This window comes from Chaetodon trifascialis, chromosome 7 (genome assembly GCF_039877785.1).
Source record: "Chaetodon trifascialis isolate fChaTrf1 chromosome 7, fChaTrf1.hap1, whole genome shotgun sequence".
Classification (NCBI taxonomy): domain Eukaryota; kingdom Metazoa; phylum Chordata; class Actinopteri; order Chaetodontiformes; family Chaetodontidae; genus Chaetodon; species Chaetodon trifascialis.
In genome coordinates this window covers 15,073,444-15,093,817 of record NC_092062.1, presented here as the reverse complement: position 1 = coordinate 15,093,817, position 20,374 = coordinate 15,073,444, and the positions used below count along the sequence as shown (strand labels likewise).

Sequence of the window (20,374 nt, the reverse complement as noted above, 5' to 3'; positions counted from 1 at the left end):
TTTAGGTGGGAGGTTTAATGTGTGAGCTTTTCCTTTAAAACTGTCTTTCAAAGTAAGAGTGAGTCAGTTTTTGAGTGATTTGTTTAGAGAGTAATTCCAAGAAGGGAAGGTTAGGAGAGATACTGGGGAAGAAAATACCACAGAATAAGAAGGAGGCTCTCAAGATGCTATTTTTACAGCATGTATTGTACAGTACATGTCTTTAGAGCCAGGTAAGAGCAGAGATGCAGTATGTGCTCGAGCTTGGGCGGTTAACTAAGGTTCATTGTCATCTGTATATACAGATAATGCTCTCTGCCTATATGACACGTGTGCGTGTGTGTTTTGTACAATAAAGACAACCTGAAACCTGCAGACATGTGGTGTGGATTTATTTTGTTGTCAGTTTTGGCTGAGAAACCTGCACATCAAAATTAAAAGCACAATGTATTCAATCATCTTTTCAACAACCTCTTTTTTCCATCTGGTTTTCCCTGGCTGTGGTCAGTTTGAATTCAGGTGACTCTGCCGTCTGTCCTCTCCTTCTTTTAGCGGATCAGTTTGTGTGCCACACTGAGGCCATTGCAGATATCGTGATCCTGGTGGACGGCTCCTGGAGTATTGGTCGGCTCAACTTCCGGCTGGTCCGCATGTTCTTGGAAAACCTTGTCAATGCATTTGATGTTGGCATCGATAAGACGAGGATAGGTGGGTCCCTGCATCTTTCCTTGTTGAACAGATGGGTGCACCATGGGACCAATATGGTCTTCTGACGTCTGTGTAAATGTTTTAATTGCCTTAATATAGATATGTTTCTCATATCTGTCTGGAAATATTTTTTTAGCTTGCTTGAATAATAGCAAATGACAGGTTGTATTTGTGTACGTGTGATTCCAGGTCTGGCTCAGTACAGTGGTGATCCCAGGATAGAGTGGCATCTAAATACTTTCTCCACAAAAGATGCCGTCATTGATGCTGTGAAGAATCTGCCCTACAAAGGAGGAAACACTCTCACAGGTGCTGGATTCCACTCATAATACCCCTTTTTATCTATACTTGATAAAAGTTTCACTCGGTAAGAATTTGTGAAAAATGCTTAAAATAAAAAGAATAAAAAAATCCTGCTTCTGTCATTATGTACTACTTCCCCATTCTTCTCCTGTTTCTGTTCTTTCGCACTTGCATCCCTGGATCTACCCTGCTCCCTCTCCCTTTGTCTCCCTTCCTCATCCCTCCTCCTCTTCCTGATTCTCCTTTTTCTCCAGGCCTTGCATTGACTTACATATTGGAGAATTGTTTCAAGCCTGAGTCTGGCTCACGGGTCGGTATACCCAAGATTGGGATCCTCATCACTGATGGCAAGTCCCAGGATGATGTCATACCACCTGCAGAGAGCCTGCGAGATGCTGGTGTTGAGCTGTTTGCCATTGGTGAGATTGGACACACACAATCACAGTCTTAGGAAGAGTCCCATCTCTACCGTTATAAGTTTATAAAAAAAAAACACACTTACCCTATTGTGCTATCATACATTGAGCATGTTTGTTAATGTTGGTGTTGTCTCTAAATGTTCTGCTAACAATCCTACATTTGCATTTACCTGCCAGGTGTGAAGAATGCTGATGAGAACGAGCTGCACTCCATCGCCTCAGAGCCAGACAACACCCACGTCTACAACGTGGCTGACTTCAACATCATGAGCTCCATAGTGGAGGGACTGACCAGAACAGTGTGTGAACAAGTGGAGCAGCAAGACAAGGAGATCAAGCAAAGTAAGGAGACAATGGGACGGAGAGTGAGAGAGAGACTGTGCAGCGGCCATGCATACATAATAACTCAGATAAGCTTTTAATGTACTTGGATACAAACTAGAGTGGTAACTCCACTCTGCAATATCATCTGTCCAAAGGAAGGGAAACTTGTGGTCGCTAGTCCAGTCAACATTAAATGCCTGAATGAAAAAAGTCACATTGAAATAAGAAGTTGAACAGTGGTGTGAATCAAGCCCTGTATATTTAGATAACGCTTTAGTGGAAAGAGATTTAATGCACTGTTTCTCAGCTGGGACGGCGGTGTCATATAGCAGCCAAATAGAAATGATATCCTGCTATAAAATGGTGATAGTTTTAGAACACATTGTCTCCTTTCTTCATCCTGCTCCTATTTCTCAGTCTTTTTCTCTAATAAGTTTACATCTCTGTGGATATAAAGATGCAGGATGGAAAAACAAGGAAGAGGATATTTTCAAAGGGACACCATAAATCCAGTCAAATGTGTTTTGATTATATTTCAACACGATCTGCTCTTACTCTGATCCTCGATGCATGTGAGTTTCTCCACTTAAAAGTCCCTCACTGGGAGTAATTTATTGTAATCTGATGCAATCTTCCTTCCTTTTCTTTCCTCAGAGCAGACACCAGAGGTGATGGGGGCTCCACTTGACCTGGTGACATCAGAAGTGTCAGCCCGGAGCTTTCGGGTTTCATGGAGCCACGCCCCTGGGAACGTAGAGAAATACAGAGTGGTTTATTACCCTGCTCAGGGAGGAGAACCACAGGAGGTGTGATATGTGTTTTTTGCCAAGAACACCACTGCATTAACTGCACTGAAAAGGTTTTTTTTACCAAGTTTAATTAGGAATAGCTGAGGGAGTAAACAACCACTACAAACAAATTTATCACTGTCTAAAATATCCATATCGTTGCATGCAGTGTCAGGAGGAGTGCAGTGCGGTGGGTTCAGGCCAGGGTATGCTCTGTTTTCCATCATATTTACTACACCAGTGGGAGTCACTGAATCTGAGGTCACTGGTTTAAGGGCACGTGTATAAATTGAGCTCAGTTTTTCCCTGAGATGCTCATGGTATCATTCATCCATACCTCTCGCTCTCGTCCCTCCATTCATAACGACCCTGAACATCCATGCAGGTAATGAAGGCTCCCTAAAAATGATACTCGCGCTGATCCAGGCACCTGCCTGATTTTTCCAGAACATTTGACCACAGAAACCCTTAAATCTTTTGCTTAGCTGGGTTTACAGGGACCAGATGGTCTGGAGCCGCATGTGAGGGGACCTTTCCAGCTGGCTCAGCCCGGACCTAATCTGTATCACAACTGTCATCCATTCAGATCAGAATGAAAAAATATTATTTTGTTGTAGACGTTTGTGCTTTATCCCATTCAATAAATCGGTTGTGTTTTTCCCCTCCTCTACCATTCTCTTTCGATCTCTCTTTCCTGCCCTGCGTTCCTCTCTCATTCCACTCTTCCATTTGTCATTTTCATCTTCCCCCATTTATTGCCCCACTTTCCATTTTCCCTGCCATTCTTTGTCCCCTACCCCTCCCTCCCTCATTCTTCTCTCATCGATTTCTATTTCTTTTTTCTGTCCCTTCCATCCGTCTTTCACATCCACCCTCCCACTCACGCTCCTGCACCCCAGGCGGTAGTGGACGGTGGTGACACTTCAGTGGTGTTACAGCATCTCAGCTCTCTCACGGAGTACCAGCTGGCTGTGTTTGCCGTGTACGCAAACGAGGCAAGTGAAGCTCTGAGAGGATCAGAAACAACCCGTAAGTTTATTCTTACACACACGCAGATATGTACTTACAAAAACCTCACACCAGTGCTTCAGTCAACATCACACAAGTTAATAACAATGGCTTGAATGTTTGACAGCCATGGGAGCTGGACATATTGGAAATAATTCAGTCATGATACAGGAAGATAAGGTTTTTGACACTTCCACTCAAGTGAAATCACACCTGTGTGTTGTGATATTTTAACAATTTGTAAAACCCAAACCCCACTCAAGTCTTAGGTTTTTTGGTATGATTCCTCCTTGATTGAACTGTGTTTGTGAATGTGTGTGTGTGTGTGTGTGTGTGTATGTGTGTGTGTATGTATGTATGTATATATAGTGGCCCTTCCCACTGTGACAGGCCTCCAGCTGTTTGATGTGACTCACAGCACCATGAAAGCAAGATGGGACATTGTGGATGGAGTCTCTGGCTACATGCTGTTGTATGCACCGCTTACAGATAGTGGAGACTTGGACGAGAAGGAGGTATTGAAAGAAAAGAAAAGACAGAAAAAGAGAAAAAAAAAGATGTATTGAACAGATAAATTCTCATTCAATTCATAATTTTAATCACCGATTTGGCAGCCGAGAGTCCAGAGTTTTGTAATAGATGATGCATTTGTGCGTGTTTGTCCCCAGGTCAAGTTGTCAGATTCAGTGACAGAGGTGGAGTTGGATGGGTTGATCCCTCACACTGAATACACCGTCACTGTTTATGCCATGTATGGAGAGGAAGCCGGTGACCCTATAACAAACCAGGAAACTACATGTGAATAATGCACACACGTACATTTTTTAAATTTCATTTTTGTATTCAATTTTTCTCAAGAACCATACATAGAAAATATACTGTTACAGAACTGGTCCATAAAAGAAAAAAATACAAAGCACTTTGACACACAATATGGTGAAATTGAATGATAATTATTGTAAATCAGATTCCTGCCACATGTCCCCACTTCAGTCATTTTGTCCACAGTTGTTGTCATCCAGTTACGTTTAGATTATGTTTAATTCCTAGACAGCCCAACACTTCCCTCCATTTCTGCAGGAAAAGGCGAGTCCTTCCATCAGTATATTGTGTCCTACTTTCTCACAACCTCAGAGATCAGAGTTTTCCCCATAGAAACAGGAGGGTAGTTCCCGGCCCACCTCACCATGATGGTTTTCTTTACCAGTATTAGAAGCGATTGAACTACTTCCTTGACACATGCGTTTTTCAACCTCTATACTCATTCTGAGCCTTTAACCCAACATTAACCTACATTTATTGTGCCCACTCTCAAAGTCTAAACTGGTTCTGCCAGAACATACAAGCACATCAAGCGCTTGTCCTCTCCCCCTTCTTCCCTCAGTACCACTGAGTGCTCCCAGCAACCTCCAGTTCTCTGACATCACTCACAACTCCGCCCACATCAGCTGGGACCCCGCGCCCAGAGGAGTTAAAGGTTACCGCATCATGTGGGTCAAGACAGACGGACTAGTCACGGAGGAGGTGTGTGTGACATGCGCGACTTTTCTGTCTTTAAGGTGTAATTCTTAAGCGTAATTATATTTGACAGCATTTTTCGTCTGTGTGGGGATAAGAAGAAAAGAGAAAAGTGAACAAAGATGGAAGTATAGAGCAAAGAGGAGATTAATTGTGAGCATTGTTCTTCTTAGTATGAAAAGGTCAGACAAGAATGATTATTGAGTGCTGATATAAATCATGTTGGAGAATGAACAGATATTGCAATTACTCAGGAGTGATGTGTGTGCGTGCTTGCGTGTGTGTGTGTGTGTGAACCTTAACTCAAGTTGGATAAAACTTGCACAAATACGGTAGAAATTAGTTCCTGTGTCCAGGTTCTAATTATTAACAGAAAATGGAGAAAATCTTTGCAAATAGCACATTTCAGTGGATTGTTGTTGTGTTTTGTACAGACTTACTGTCAGTGTGAGTTTTTACATCATGTGTCTGTCTGTGTTGTGCAGGTGGAGGTGGGAGAAGGGAACTCCTACGACCTCAGTGATTTGACATCTCTGATGGAGTACTCAGTGGCCATATTTGCCCTGTACGACGAGGGCCAATCAGAGCCGCTCACAGACGGATTCACTACCAGTAAGGAACAGTTGCTTTTTGACTCTAAAGGGACATTAGAAGATGCGGTAGTTCATTCGTTAGTTAGCTGGACTCTTTGCAAACCCTGAATTCAAATGCTGTTATCAAGTACACTTGTTCATTTGTTCGTGTTTTTTATTACAGTCCAATTTGTTGTCCACATTGGTGTTATTCCATTTCCCTATCACCATATTTGCCCGGGGCAACTTTGTCTCAATTTCTTGAAAATAGTTGTATCAGTACCGTTAGAAGGCAAACTGTTTCTCTCTAAGTGCCAAACTGTGCTGAATTTTATTACTCCTACTGGTCCTTCTGCTATTTTGGCAGCCTGCCCATCTCATTTACACCTCGGCATAATAGCCCAGTCACATTAAAAGGTCATTTCGCTGTCCCGTACTATTCTGTCACACTAACAGTTATTGATTCGTAGGAATATCCCTTTAAGCAACAAGCAGTTGGACTCAAGTGCTGAGTCAGCTGAAAGAAATGTATTTTTGGCAAGTAGCTATTAAACTACCCACTCTTAAGTGTTGATTTTTATTTATCTCTTGGCAAACTTTGTTCAGTGGAGCAGGTTTAGGAAAGGGAGCTTCTTGAACATAAATGAATGTGTGAGAACTTTTTGAGAAGGTTTTTGAGTGGGGGGGTGCATGCATGATTAGAGTTCACACCAAAATGCTGTGCCACAAACGTGTTGTTTTAATTTAAGATAATTTCTGTACAAACAGTTGGTTGGTTGTTGATTGTACCAAAACTATAGTGATGTGGCTTTTTACCATGCTGCTGGTTGCATAGTGGTGCACAGGGTATGTGAACGGTCACATGCAGCCAGAGTGGATGCTCAGTTCTTTGGGGAAACACATTTTGGTTGAAAATTCAAACTAATGTGTGTATTAGCATTTGAAACAATCAGGATAAGTGTTGTAACACCACAACAGTAAGTGTTTCATGCAACATTTCCTTGACAGTTGCATTGTGCAGATGCACTGTCGGCCAGGCTGCCTTTGGTCAGTTCTCTGTCAGTTGTCCTGTAATGCAGGGCATTTGCTGCTTAGTGGCATCAAGAGGAAAAGCGGTGCAGAACGCAGTGTAAATATATAAACTTGTGGGAAAGTGAACGTTATTTAAAAATGTGCAGTATGCAAATGACAACTAAGGTAAAAGAAAAATATAAGATAACATGCAAAAATGTAAACTCTCTCTCTCTCTCTCTCTCTCTCTCTCTCTCTCTCTCTCTCTCTCTCTCTCTCTCTCTCTCTCTCTATCTCTCTCTGCTTCTTAGCTCCAGTTCCTGGTCCTTTGAATCTGCGCTCCAGTGACGTCAGCACAGACAATTTCCAGGTCAGCTGGGACCACTCAGCCAATGATATCGTCCTCTACAGGCTCTCCTGGGCACCGTTTGCAGGCGGAGATACAAAGGAGGTCAGTACCAATAGAATACTGTGTGTAAAGGTTTTTGTGTTAGGCACAGTTTTCTTCAAGATGGTTTTTTTCACCAAAAACAAGTGAAATGTGACAGTGAAGAGAGTTCATCATAGATCATGTTGGCTACACTATAAGCATGAAACAAGAAATATGACAAGTAATACATCTATTTATAATTTGCATTCAAAGATGAATAACCTCTGTGGATTCTGAATTGTTTTCATTTAGCCAGGGGTCCACTTATTATCTCTGTCTCCAAAAGAAGAAGAAGTGGCTGGACTCCATGTGCCCAGATACACTCTATAGACCTGCATATAAGCTTAACTACACTAGTGGTAGCTGGTAAAACCCCTGGCATGGATGAGTATAAATAAAGGCTGAATAAATCTAGAAATTAATGGCTTGGGTGTTTTATTACCATGATCTGGGGTTTAGAGACAGCTGGGCGGCAGCGATAGAGCCCTGGGGTCTGTGAGAGTGTGTGTGTGTCTGTGTGGATGTGTATTACTCACATTGTGGGGACATGAATCTGTTGACACAGTCACTTTGTGCGGATTCGCTTTCCATACTGGGACAAAATGTAAGTCTCGATAACGTAAATCATTTAGTATTTGGGTGAAGAAGGGTTAGGCAAGTAATGGTTATGGTTAGGGTGAGTCTCCAGGACATAAATGTAAGTCTCAGTAATGTCCCCAAAAGTGATGGAAACATGACTCTGTGTGTGCATGTGTGTGTGTGTTTTGCTGAGAGTCATCAGAGCTGAAAATAACACTCTGGGGAGTTGGAGAGGTGGGCTGGTAATTCTGCCAGCATAGAAAAAGGGATACATGCAGCTTTTCTCTGTCTTTCACCCACATACTCTGCACGTCTACACACACACACGCACACACACACACACACACACACACACACACACACACACACACACAGACACACACATTTACATGTTCAACCGACTGCTCTGTATTGTTATATCTGAGATCAAACATAATACAATCAAACAGACACAGATACACAAACAGAGGGGAAGATAACCCGGATTAAAACTTGATATCATAATGTAGAGATCCATTAAAAGAGTAAATTATATCACAGTTGATCCTTTTGGTGTGTCGTGCTGTTTTGTTTGGATTCCTGATGCCTTTTCGAAAGTGGGTTTTCGGTCTTTCTGTGCTCTTTGTTAATCACTAAAATACACAATTGACTTCGCTTTTTAATCAGGCACAGTGCGATACTATGAAATGTGTAAATATATCTGAATAAGTGCAAGAAAAAGAGCGAAGACAAGAGAGAATGAAGCGCTAAAGATGCACTTGCTCCAACGCTGAATGCTCAAATGGTCGGCCCCGCTGGTGAAATTTGCATGTAACTGTGCCTCAAAGGGCTCTGCAAAGAAACAAATTCCTGCACATAATATGGTTATTGAGTCATCTACGGTAAATTCCAATTTCAGTGTTGCTCTCCGTGGATGCAAGCTGTACTTCTGATGACCTCTTTGTATTACCTTGGGGTCTGATTTGTTTCTGTGTCGTACAAATTATAGTGGTCGTTTGGAGCTCTGCAGCAGTAGTTGATCCAACTGGCTTTGCTGTAGTATTCAGGGCAAACCACACATTTCTGAATTAGCAATGCTGTGATGATCGTCTCTGACAGAGGCCGTATACAAATATTTTTGTTATTGTCGACTTGATGACTAAATTCATTTCTACAATTCATAATTGATCTAACACAGTGTTATAACTAATCCTCATTTAGTTTGTTTATGTAGACACCATCTTTTTAAAGTACTCACCACCATTTCCTGCTGTTTTCATGACTCAAGTTACGAGCACTGAGGCAGTTTCTTATTTTATGTTTTTAGCAGCTTTCTCTACTAAAACTCAGTGATGACCTTGGATTTGAAAGTCTGGTGTTGCACTTAGGGTATAAATAATCTTGTCAAACTATTGGTTAATGCCCAACATTTTATCACATCTTGAGGGGAACTTAGGAAACTCTTCGTGTTTATTTTCTTTGAACAAATATAGTAACAACAGAAGGTTAACCTAAAAAAAGAACATTATGAAACACAACATGACAAAATGTCATTGGAAATGGAAAGTAGTTATTTTGCTTGTTTTTATACTTTTTCAGGTCTTATGAGACTAAGACTTGTATGTGTGTGTGTTTCTCTTCTGTAGGTGGTCTTGAGTGGAAGTGATAACAGGTACATCTTGAGCGGTCTGAGTCCGTCGACTGAGTACGAAGTTATGTTGATGGCCGTGTTCAAAGATGAGTCAGAGAGCGACACTGTCTCAGTTATAGAGACCACATGTGAGTGACTTTGGACTGTTTGGCTGGCAACAAGCACGGCTGTTGGTACTAACTCATTTGCAGTGTTTTGATTGATCTAATCAAAAGAAAACTTGACAAAAGTCAGAATCTAAAAACTTTTACAGAGGTGAGAGAACAAGTGATTTAAGATGCCTTTGGTTGCAATGATGTGAAACTGGCCTGAGACCTCACTAACCCTCTCCACCAAAGTGCCGATGTCTGCTGAGAATAACAGGCTGGTCCAATCACATACGCCTTTTAGGATCATAAAATTAGCATCTCTGAGTTCAAAGTGCAGCTCTACGTGAGCCGATTTGCATTGATTTGTTTGTCACAACTTATCTCAGAAGAACAAAATCTGTTTTCCCATCAGTTGTTTGCTATGTATTTCTGTCTAATTACCCTAGCTATTGATACAGAGTTGTTGATGAGAGTTTCTATCCAATTATCTGATTAATGTATTCTGTATTTCCCCAGTGGCCGAGACAACAACGATTGCTACCACGACCACAGGTAAGAAGTGTTCAAATTGCTTTTGTGTAGCATCACACTCTCAATATTGTTAACACGTTAACAGTTTAATAGCTGAATTTTGTCTTTATGCTAAATGAATGTAAAGCAACCTGTCTTAACACTGTCATTGTATCATAAACTTCAGCTTTGTCTATTTTTGTCTATTTCTGTCACACACACACACACACACACACACACACACACACACACACACACACACACACACACTTACAGGTAATAGCATTAATATGACAACAGGGTGGAGGTTAGTCATTTTGAAAACAGAGCTCATGTGGCATAACCGTAACAGGATTGGTTTGACTGTTTGTCAATGAGCACAAACAGCCAGTGATTTGGGTTCCCAGCCGGTGAAGTCAGGAGAGATCAGAGTGAACAGACAAAAAAAAGATGTGTTTTGAGCCTGGATTGAAAGTACCAACAGAGCTCACATCCTGCATTAGCAGTGGTAGATTATTCCAGAGAAGTGGAGCTCAATGGGCAAAGGCTCAACCACCAAAAGAGTTCCTTTTAAATGGAGAAATAGTTAAGTAACTGGCATCAAGGGAACTTAAAGGACGTGATGGAGTATATGGAAAAATAAGGTGAGATAGACGAGGGACCCCGACCATTTATAGGTAAGATTGAGTAGGATTTTGGAGGATTTTGAAGTCAGCTCTTGCGTGACCCGGTAGCTGGTGCAGAGACATCAGTACTAGTGTTGTATGATCCAAAAGGACTCTGACAAGCAAAGCGCTAACCTGAAAAGATGTGATCTGATTAAAACTGTGCCTTCAAATGTATTTATCCGTAATATTAGTAACATTAAAACCCTTAAGAGTGTTGCTTTCACTTGCATGTGTCCAGTGGGCCACGGACTACTTGCTTTAAAAAACTATCCTGGCAGAAAGACTAACCAAATTTAAATCACGATTCAAGCCAGAGCATCTGTCTCGAAAGTCTACAGCCATTGAAATGTGAAGAGCTCTATGAGTTGCCAGTGCATGCAGATGTTTCCAGACTGCAACCACAGTTCTAGCAAGTTCCTGTAGCAGAGTTTTGGTCTTTTTGCTCATTTAGTTTCAGGAAGCAAATCCAGATTTATTGAGCGTTTAGAAAAGCTGCAGTCTGTTCTGACTAAGGTTGATGTATGCAAAACTGAAACAGCAGGATGCACCTCATGAAAAACGTTTGGAAGATCTTTTTATAAGTGTGTTTACCAAGTTGGCGTCACCCAGAGACTGTAGTTCAAACTTGATTATCTCAGAGGCGACCCGCAGGCCATCTGGATTGTGTTTTGTATGAGGAGCAGGCTACAGCTAATCGAGTCAGAGAAGTTTCTCCACTCACGCCTCTCAAAGTTTAAAAAAGTAACACGTCTCCTTTGCTTAAGTCCCTGCTCGCTGTCTTTAAACTTTAAAACAGCACATCTGCTTTGTTTAAAACTTTTAAGTGCTCCTGTGAAAATCACAACTCGCGGTTTCACACGAGTGGCCAACTGAAAGACTGAATTGCCTCCGCTTTTAAAAACCAAGGCTGTATTTTGTATGGAGGCCCTCAGAATGGTTGTCGTCCACTTGGGATGGTGTAGACTTTTAAACGTGCCTATGTGGTTTAAAGCCATTATCAAGACTGATGAAACCAAAGACAAACAAAAACACTTTGTAGTGTCCACATTTCACTGCAGCTTCATCATCCAGCACATCACAGCTGTCAGAGCATGTTGGTGCTTTGACAGTAGCTGTTCTTATTTTATTTTAGCATACTGGCATTTTGACTGACATTCTTCTAATCCACCATTTACCCAACGCCTTCAAAAGAGTGAACAAAACTAGCTTAGGCCAAGATTTTGTGTCAGTTTTGTGTCATAAATCCCACAGTAACACGGTAACTGTTGTCTGTGATGTGATGTGACAGTGCTGCGTCAAGCTGTGAGAAACCTTCAGCTGAGTGATGAGACCACCCAGAGCATGGAGGCATCATGGGAGATGGACGACCCCTACGTGCAGAGCTACAGGGTCACATACGCCAGCCTCAGGGGCGACCACAAAGAGGAGTCTGTGAGTCGATCAAGTTGTTCAGATTCCTGTCTTTTCTGTTTTTTGAGATCCCTATTGCACGCCTATAGTTTCCAAAGCCTCCCTCCCTGTAGCCCTCTGCCACTCTGGGCATTGTAGCTCTCAAACACAAGTTGTGTTTGGAGGAAGGTCCTTGTTATTTTATACCTCCAGCCAACTGGATGGCATTGCAGTGGTCAGTGTCGGGTCATCTGCTCCAATCAGAAAACTGATTACACTTTTAGTCTCGGTCCACTCGGCCTCTTCTGCCTGATTCCTCTATCTATGGTAAGAGCCCTTGAGCTCAGTGCCATGTACTGACCCTGATCACTGATGCACACACACACACACACACACATACACACACACACACACACACACACACACACACACACACACACACACACACTCTGCCTCCCCTTTCCCCCCGATCTGTCCCTCTATCTCTCTTTTTTTTTTTTCTCTCTGTCTTTTCTCTCGCTGCCTCCCCTTACTTTCCTCCCCTCGCCCTCCCCTCCTGTTTTAATTTCCCAATGTGGTGTCAGAGCCGTAGAAGATGGAGAGGCCAGGCCAAGCCAGAAGACATTCCATTATCTTTTCAGCAGCCATTTACCTCACTGGGAGCAGAGATGGAGGGCAGCAGAGAAAAGAGCAAAAGAAACAAAGAGAGGTGGAAAAAGAAACAACAGCTAAACAAAATGGGAGAAAGGCTTAAAGCTGTCCGCCGGCTGATAGATAAGGGTTGTCTCAGGTCGCGCCTCTTTCTCAAAGTTTGGTGTTTTTGATGTGAATGTGTGTGAAAGGCAGATACAAGACAAAAGAGACACCATGGACGAGTCTGTGTGTTTCGTTAGGTCATGGGTGGATGTGTTTGTGTACAAAAAAGACTCTGTGCGTGTGTGTGTGTGTGTGCGCGCGCGCGCACACGCCTTCCTGCACTGATGCTGGCAGGTGTTTCAGCACCACAGTCAAAGTGGACAGCTTTTCCCATCTTATTGGCTGTGACATTACCTGGCCTTCCCTGAATGCTCCTCTCTCTCTCTCTCTCTCTCTCTCTCTCTCTCTCTCTCTCTCTCTCTCTCTCTCTCATGCTGATTTGGCTGAGGATCAGTGCTCTTAGCACAGTAAAGACAAGTTAATCTCTTTGCTGTTGTTTATGTTAGTAAACAATAATAAGTCTTATTTTGGCAAGCAGACACTTTAAGAACTGACAGAGGAACGTTAGAAGCCTTTCTGACGTGCATACCAAATAATATTTTGGTTTACAAATCACAAAGTTCATTACTTATGGAGCAGGAGTTTGCATGAGAGTGTCTGAAGAAAGTTTCCAGTTTCACGGTTACAAGTTTTTATTTACAATCATAAATTCATTGCAAATATATTTAGTTAGTTGACAGAACTGTACTTCGCTCCACTTGTTCGTTCTGGAGCTTTCAGTCAAACAAAACAAAGCTCAGTGTTGAAGCTAAGATTATAATTTATCACAATTCTCAGAATAATCGACGTTTGGACGTGTGCAGTTCCCGGACAACTGAGTAAACTTAATCTGCCAACAGGTGGTTGAAAGCAGCAGAGCAAACTAGAAAGTTTTGTCAACTGCTGTCTCCAAGGTTGGGAATGAATTGTAAAGATCACCTGTTACAAGTATCCTGTTGGATATCATCTGGTTTTATTCAGATTCTAAAATGATAACATGAGGTTTATCAGGTGTCTTTTTTTTGTTTCCTCACTGAACCAAATTTTGTTTTTTTATGGCAGTTGATTTTTTTTTTGTCCCTCATATATACGAAGGAATACCTTTTGAACTTCAACAAAGAACAAAGATGAAGAGAGAGAACAAACTTTAACACTGATAATAAAAGCATTCTGCAGCAGTAATGGGTTTTTCTGAGCTCTTTTCTGCCTCTCCATTGGCCTCGACTGACTTTATTGACCAGACTGAAGTGAGCAGAATTCCTGAGCAGTTGTGGTTCAAATCCCTTTAGGTGAACGCAGCGTTTTGTAAGAACTTTCTGTTTTACCAAATTAAACCTGGCCTTAATGTTTGCCTCCAAAGAGAAGAGCAAAAGATTCTGTTTGTACTCTGCTGTATGGTGCATGTGTTTTTGCATGTGTTTGTGTGTGTATGCGTGGGCATGCATGCGTGTGTGTGGGTCTGATTTGTATACCTCTTGTCTTTTTGCCTCTGGGCAGGTTAGTCCTAAGTGAGCAGAAGCCATTGCTGCTTTAAAACTCCCTGTGGTCTCTTACTCTCTTACTGTGTGTGTGTGTGTGTGTGTGTGTGTGTGTGTAGGTGTTGCTTCCTGGTGGTCAGAGGAGAGCAGTGATCGAGCCTTTGCTAGCAGACACTCAGTACAGAGTGACAGTCTCACCAGTGTACACCGATGGACAAGACGGCATCAGCGTCTCTGCCTTGGGTGCCACGTGTAAGCCTTAAAGACTCCCTGCACACATGCACAAACATCTGCGCACACACACACACACACACACACACACACACACACACACACACGCACACACACACACACGCACACACACACGCACACACACACACACACACACACACACACACACTCTTTTCCACTGAATTATTAACCATCGGGGTCAACTCTTGGTTTCTCAATTTTCATTATACAAAGATGCAGCTCCCAGTTTAGGAGAACACATCCGACAAAAGTGAAAGCTAATGAAAATGGATTTAATTGCAGCCGGCAAAACGTTCATTTGCATTGCATTAACTTCGTGTTCATTTAGGTTCCTGAAGGAGAATGTAAATTAAAGCGATGACAAATACTGATGCGTTCTTAATTGTCTTAATGAAGGCCGTTCATAATTACAGCAGCTCCTCTCATTAATGAGCGGATTAAATTATTTTGCTCGGCTCTAATTGATTTTCTCAACCATTCTCTTGATTACCTCTTATGAGCGGTAGTGATTGTCTCCTTGTTGTACAGAGAATTGAAATGTCAGTTGAAATATGTCATCTTTTTAGATGAAGGCTCTCAGCTTGGAAAGCCGCATAGTGATAAATCTTGATACTTGATGAACAGTGAGACATGATTTTCTATTTTTTCAGGCTCTGTAGGAATTTACAGCCTTGTGATAACTCAAATTCAACCAATCTTGCCACTGTTTGGAAAAAAATCTCCAGATTTGTAATGTTACCATAATTTATATTTCACTGTTTATTGAAAAAGGATCTAATTAAATCATATATCAACAAACTGAGTGCTGTCCTTAGTCTCTTTTAGATTGTAAACATCAATGAGGACCATAATTCATTTTAAGGCTGGATATCAATAATGAATACTTTTATGGCACTGCAATGATTACTTGACAGAAAATTAATAGTCTACATCTATTCTGATAATAAATTAATTGTTAAAATGATTTTTAAACCAAAATTGACAAATATTTTCTAGTTTCAGCCTCTTCCTTGTAAAGGCCTTCTTCTTATCTTTGATTATCTTTGGATTTTGAACTTTTGATCAGACAAAATAAGGAGTTTAAAATGTCACCTTGGACTATGATATCCATTTTTCTCTTCTTTATGAGATTTTATGGACCAAAACTATAAATTGATTAATCAAAAGAACAATCAGCAGATTGTTAAGTACATGCAATAATGATTAGTTCAAATGATTCAGTTTCCTCCAGGCAGCTGACCTCCCTATAATTTGATTCTTCTCCACAACTGTCACTTCCCATTGTTTTGCTATTGCATTTTTGAGGTTTCCCTGTGGAGTTTTTCACCTCTCCATATAACCGTTGGGGGGTATCCAGTAGGACGCACATGTTTGCATGTGGCTGTCATGATTCGCAGTCCTGCAGTGGTGTCAGATGATTCCACTAATCAACAGGAGGTGTTAAGACGCAAAGATATGCTGCAATGTGGCAACAAAGGCAGTGAAGAAGAAGACTGCAAGCTAGATAACATGCATGTAAACAATGCAGGATGGACTCAAGGAAATACTTAAAACATCAGCTTCACAAATGTTTTATGAGAAAGGAAATGCACTCGGCATGTTTGTTAGACCTCAAGGATTCACACAGTGTGTTTTAGTGAGTAAGGCTGAACACAAAAACACAACTTGTTTGTTTGCAAGAAAGCTCCACAGGGCCCCAGTTCCCTTGGGAGGAAATTAAAATTTTTCACTCCATTGTTATTGTTATACAACAAACACACAGGCCAGAAATACACACATGCACACGTAGGACTCATACACTTGCAGTTATTAGGAGAGACGTCAGAGTGATGGGGCTGCCACAAAGTCAGGCATCCTGATCAGTTAAGGGTTCAGGGCCTCGCTCAAGGGCACCTCGGTAGTGCCCAGGAGGTGAACTGGCACCTCTTCACTGCTCCAGTCCAAACTGGACTTGAACTACCCTCCGGCAGTTCCCCACAGACTGAGCTGCTACTGGCCCAATTTAAGTCAAGTTCTGATTTTGTCTGTCTCGGCAGTGCCCCTCTTGTCTCCTGGAAACCTACGTGTGTCAGAAGAGTGGTACAACCGCTTCAGGGTCACCTGGGACCCACCTGCATCTCCTACAGTGGGTTACAGGATCGTCTACCAGCCCATCTATGGTACGCACGCACACACACACTCACAGGCAGATACTAGTGCTAATTCTAACATTATTAGGCCCTTTGAGGAAAAAATGTGAAGGTTTGCTTCAGTCTTTTTTGGTTTTTGTGTTTCCATGGGAGGCCACAAGTACACCTTTATGAATACTCACACACACGCAAGTTGAAGCACTGTTAGACAAGTTTTGGTTGTCAAGCAAGTGTGTGTGCTTTGCCCTGGGACACGGGCTCGTCCAAACATACTAATCCGCTTGTTATGGGAGGACCCAACAGTAACAAAAGACACAGAGTCGCTGAAAAACAAACTGCTCTCAGATTGTGTTGGGTTTCCTGATGGTGACTTCTTTTTAACAGGAAGCTTCAGGCTTCAAGGAAAATGTCAGCGATCCAGAGCTGAAATAAAACATTACCCTTCCTTGTTTATTTATTGTCTTGAAGCGTCATCAAAAGCCCATTTTCACTGCTCTGCTGCTTCTCTATGGCTAATTATTTCATCCTTCCAAGACAAGGCTCCAGTCTTTAAAGTTTCCGTGCCTGTTTTGAGTCATCTAAACACAATTACTGTGTCTCTGAGGATCCAGCTTCAAGCAGACAGCGTGCATTAATCTGATTTTAGGAAATAAATTTCATCACGCTGCTGTTTTCATTGTGAGAATTTTGGTACGTGGATGGAAGAACAGAGCCTGTGTGTGCAAATGCCTTCACACACACAGACACACATATAGCTACAGTATGTTTAATGTAAACCTAGAGCCACTTAATGTAGCAAATAGATGAAATGCATACACACCTCCACACACACACACACACACACACACACACACACACACACACACACACACACACACACACACACACACGGTGGGTGGTGTGTTATAAACATAATTGCTGCTGTACTAGTTTTGTGTCTTTTTGTTATTGTTATATCTTTGTTGTGTTTTAGTGGCCTAGAGGAGCTGTGTGTGTGTGTGTGTGTGTGTGTGTGTGTGTGTGTGTGTGTGTGTGTGTGTGTGTGTGCGTGTGTGCGTGTGTGCGTGTGTGCGGCAATGTATTATGTATTACTTGTATGCTGTGGGGACCTCAATCTGTCACAGTGTGGGGACTCACCTTCCTTACGGGGACAAAATGCAGGTCCCCATAACATAAATCATTACATTTTAGGGTGAACAGTTCAGTTAAGATTAGGGTTAGGGTTAGGTTTAGTCAAGTAATAGTTATGGTTATGGTTTGGGTAAGTCACCAGGAAATGTGTGTGTGTGAGTACTCTTGGATCTTCATTTAGTACAGCCAAATCACGGGTGGAAACACTACTATACTATACTACTATGCTTAAATTGCCAGGTGGGACAGTGAAACAGAGGAAAAGTTTGTTTCCCATGCTGTCCTTTCCCCGCCACCCAGGAGCACATCCACAGCCATTTTTTTCTTTCTTTCTTTTTTTTTTGGCCATTGTTTTGCCATAAGTTTATGGCACTGTGATCGTGAGATCTCACATGAAGGCCAATCGTCAAAGACAGAAATATTGTCTAGTCTGATCCCGACATGAGAGGGTGGTGGCCACAGAGTAAGTTTTTGTAGCCAGGCTTTGTTTTAGAAGACTGTGGCCAAAGCTGCATCACCCATACTAAACTTCCTCACCATTCCATGGTCCATGTAGAAAACATGAACACAGAGAAAGAACATTGCTCTTTTTTGCAGTGGAAAGCTGGCTAGTCCTATTATTCTGAGTATGAAAAAGAAAAATGGAGGAGCAGACTCTTAAGTCAGAACAACCTTTTTGGCTGAATGGCTTTCATACTTATTATTGTATTAGTACATACAATAAGCTTTTGAGAAAAAAGCTTTTAGCATGATAACGATGTATTTGGAAAACGTAAAGTTATTTCTGGACCTAACCCACTCTGTCCTTCCTGTCTGTGCTCATGTATACTGTACGTGTGTGTCTTTCTCAGTTCCAGGGCCAGTTTTGGAGACAGCAGTGGGTGAAAATGTGAACTCCATGCTCCTCCTGAATCTACTAAGTGGGACAGAGTACAGTGTTCAAGTGACAGCTTCCTACCCTACAGGACAAAGTGAACCACTGCTAGTGACTGCCAAGACAAGTAAGCCTCCTCATCAAACCCCTGCAAGTACCACTCACTCTTTATTGCAAGAGTAGGTGTTAAATGACGGCCGCGATATCTGATTTTTATTGGAGAAGACGTTGTCTCACTCCTTGTCTGCTGAGTCAAGTTTAGTAATCTTGATAATAAGTGGTTAGGTTTATGAAAGTGAGATCTTTCATTGATGATAACAGGATTTACTTTTTGTGAAACTAGTTTGAGGAAAATGGGAAACATGGATGTTAATTGCTGCTGATACCATAAACTCTTCCATTGAGACTTAAGCAAACAGACAGATAGACAGAAGGATATTAATATTTCCCAGTCAGCCAGTGAGGACAGTCCTTTTTGCATATAGATTCGGTATCAGTGGGTGGAATAAGATCTAATGCAGACTTTAACGGCTCTCTCATCTAAAACAAATAGACTGTTAGAGAGGGAGAAAGTGAGAGAGGGAAAAGTGTATGCGCTGTGGCTGTATGTGTGTGCATACGTCTGTTTAAACATTCTTTCTTCAAGCCAGTTCTCAGAATAGTGCTGTGTCACAAACATTTATGTTGTCCTTTTGGCTTACTGCCTTTCTCTGCGTGTGCCTGCGGTTTTCAGAAAACTGCCGCGTCATCCCTTACTTGAAAATCTACTGTTGTCTTTGGGGCTTACCGTCTGATTGGCCAGAAGGGACTCACCAAATGGTGCAGAATCGAATGGGATGAAAGCAAACATATTCTGATTTTAATAGCTCATGAATTTCTCGTGTATGTTAACGCACACAGCAAAAAGATTCTCGGCTTTTTTGCCTTTATGTTAAAGGAAAATGTAGAGAGATGAGATGTAAAGACGATACGTGGAGTGGTTAATGGAGTTATACGTGGTCATCAATTAAAGAGGATTGCCTTTGATAAACAGATTATTTACCAGTCTGTGCTGCAGTGATGTGCTATCCTTCATCTGTTCTTTAATCATCCCCCTGTTGGATGAGTGACAACTCCCTCACGCCCTCCTGTCTCTATAAAGCTCTCATAATGAAAGATGCTTTCATAAAATGAGAAAGATTAAATATGAGGCGCTGACATGTAGATTTATCAGCCTTCCATATTTAAACTTTACTCTCTGTCTCTGGTGTGGCGCTCGATGATGGTACCTCTGCTGCCCACATGAGCAAATTTAACGAGACTTTCTTTGCTCCTCATAAGCCTCATTTCTATGCATGCAGTACAAAAAATATGAAATATGATAACTTTATATTTTTGGATTTTTAAGACACTTTTCTAGTCTTATTTGTGCATGTTAAATGTCACATTTTATGTATGTGTTGGCGGGGGGGGCTTAAAAAATGACTCATCACTAAATATTCAGCAGAACGAATATTCTGTATCAGACACAAGCAATTCACAGTGCACTGATGTCTCACATTTTCCCATATTATACAGGCCACAGTTAGATTCATTGTCCATATTTGTATTCTGCAGTGCAGAAACTCTGATTTATGAAGGGGGATACGTTCAGTCATTTGTCATTCTAATAAGGGAGATACAGTAACATATTTCCCTGGATACACTGCATTCATTGTAGCTTTACCATGGGAGCCAACTGGCATGTTTGCACCAATAAATTACGCATACTAGCATGTATCATAAAAGAGTAATTATTGGTACCTTGAGGACCATTGAATGAAATGAAACTGTTTCCCCCCAAATCAAGTTTTATGTAGTTTGTGTTGAGG

General features: G+C 41.7%; 1 protein-coding gene across 3 annotated transcripts in view; it reads left to right on the top strand.

Annotated features, from left to right (window-relative positions):
* The window catches only part of col14a1a (collagen, type XIV, alpha 1a), a 132,600-nt gene that overhangs the window by 38,762 nt on the left and 73,464 nt on the right, over positions 1–20,374 (top strand). For all 3 annotated transcript variants that reach the window (XM_070965931.1, XM_070965929.1, XM_070965930.1), the window contains exons 6-22: positions 532–687; positions 877–996; positions 1,245–1,409; positions 1,587–1,751; positions 2,388–2,539; positions 3,421–3,550; positions 3,899–4,044; positions 4,198–4,327; positions 4,914–5,053; positions 5,533–5,659; positions 6,942–7,081; positions 9,265–9,397; positions 9,875–9,910; positions 11,825–11,967; positions 14,258–14,390; positions 16,427–16,549; positions 18,502–18,651. In XM_070965931.1, the coding sequence (XP_070822032.1) occupies positions 532–687; positions 877–996; positions 1,245–1,409; positions 1,587–1,751; positions 2,388–2,539; positions 3,421–3,550; positions 3,899–4,044; positions 4,198–4,327; positions 4,914–5,053; positions 5,533–5,659; positions 6,942–7,081; positions 9,265–9,397; positions 9,875–9,910; positions 11,825–11,967; positions 14,258–14,390; positions 16,427–16,549; positions 18,502–18,651 (2,289 nt within the window). The remainder of the gene's footprint in view (positions 1–531; positions 688–876; positions 997–1,244; positions 1,410–1,586; positions 1,752–2,387; positions 2,540–3,420; positions 3,551–3,898; positions 4,045–4,197; positions 4,328–4,913; positions 5,054–5,532; positions 5,660–6,941; positions 7,082–9,264; positions 9,398–9,874; positions 9,911–11,824; positions 11,968–14,257; positions 14,391–16,426; positions 16,550–18,501; positions 18,652–20,374) is intronic.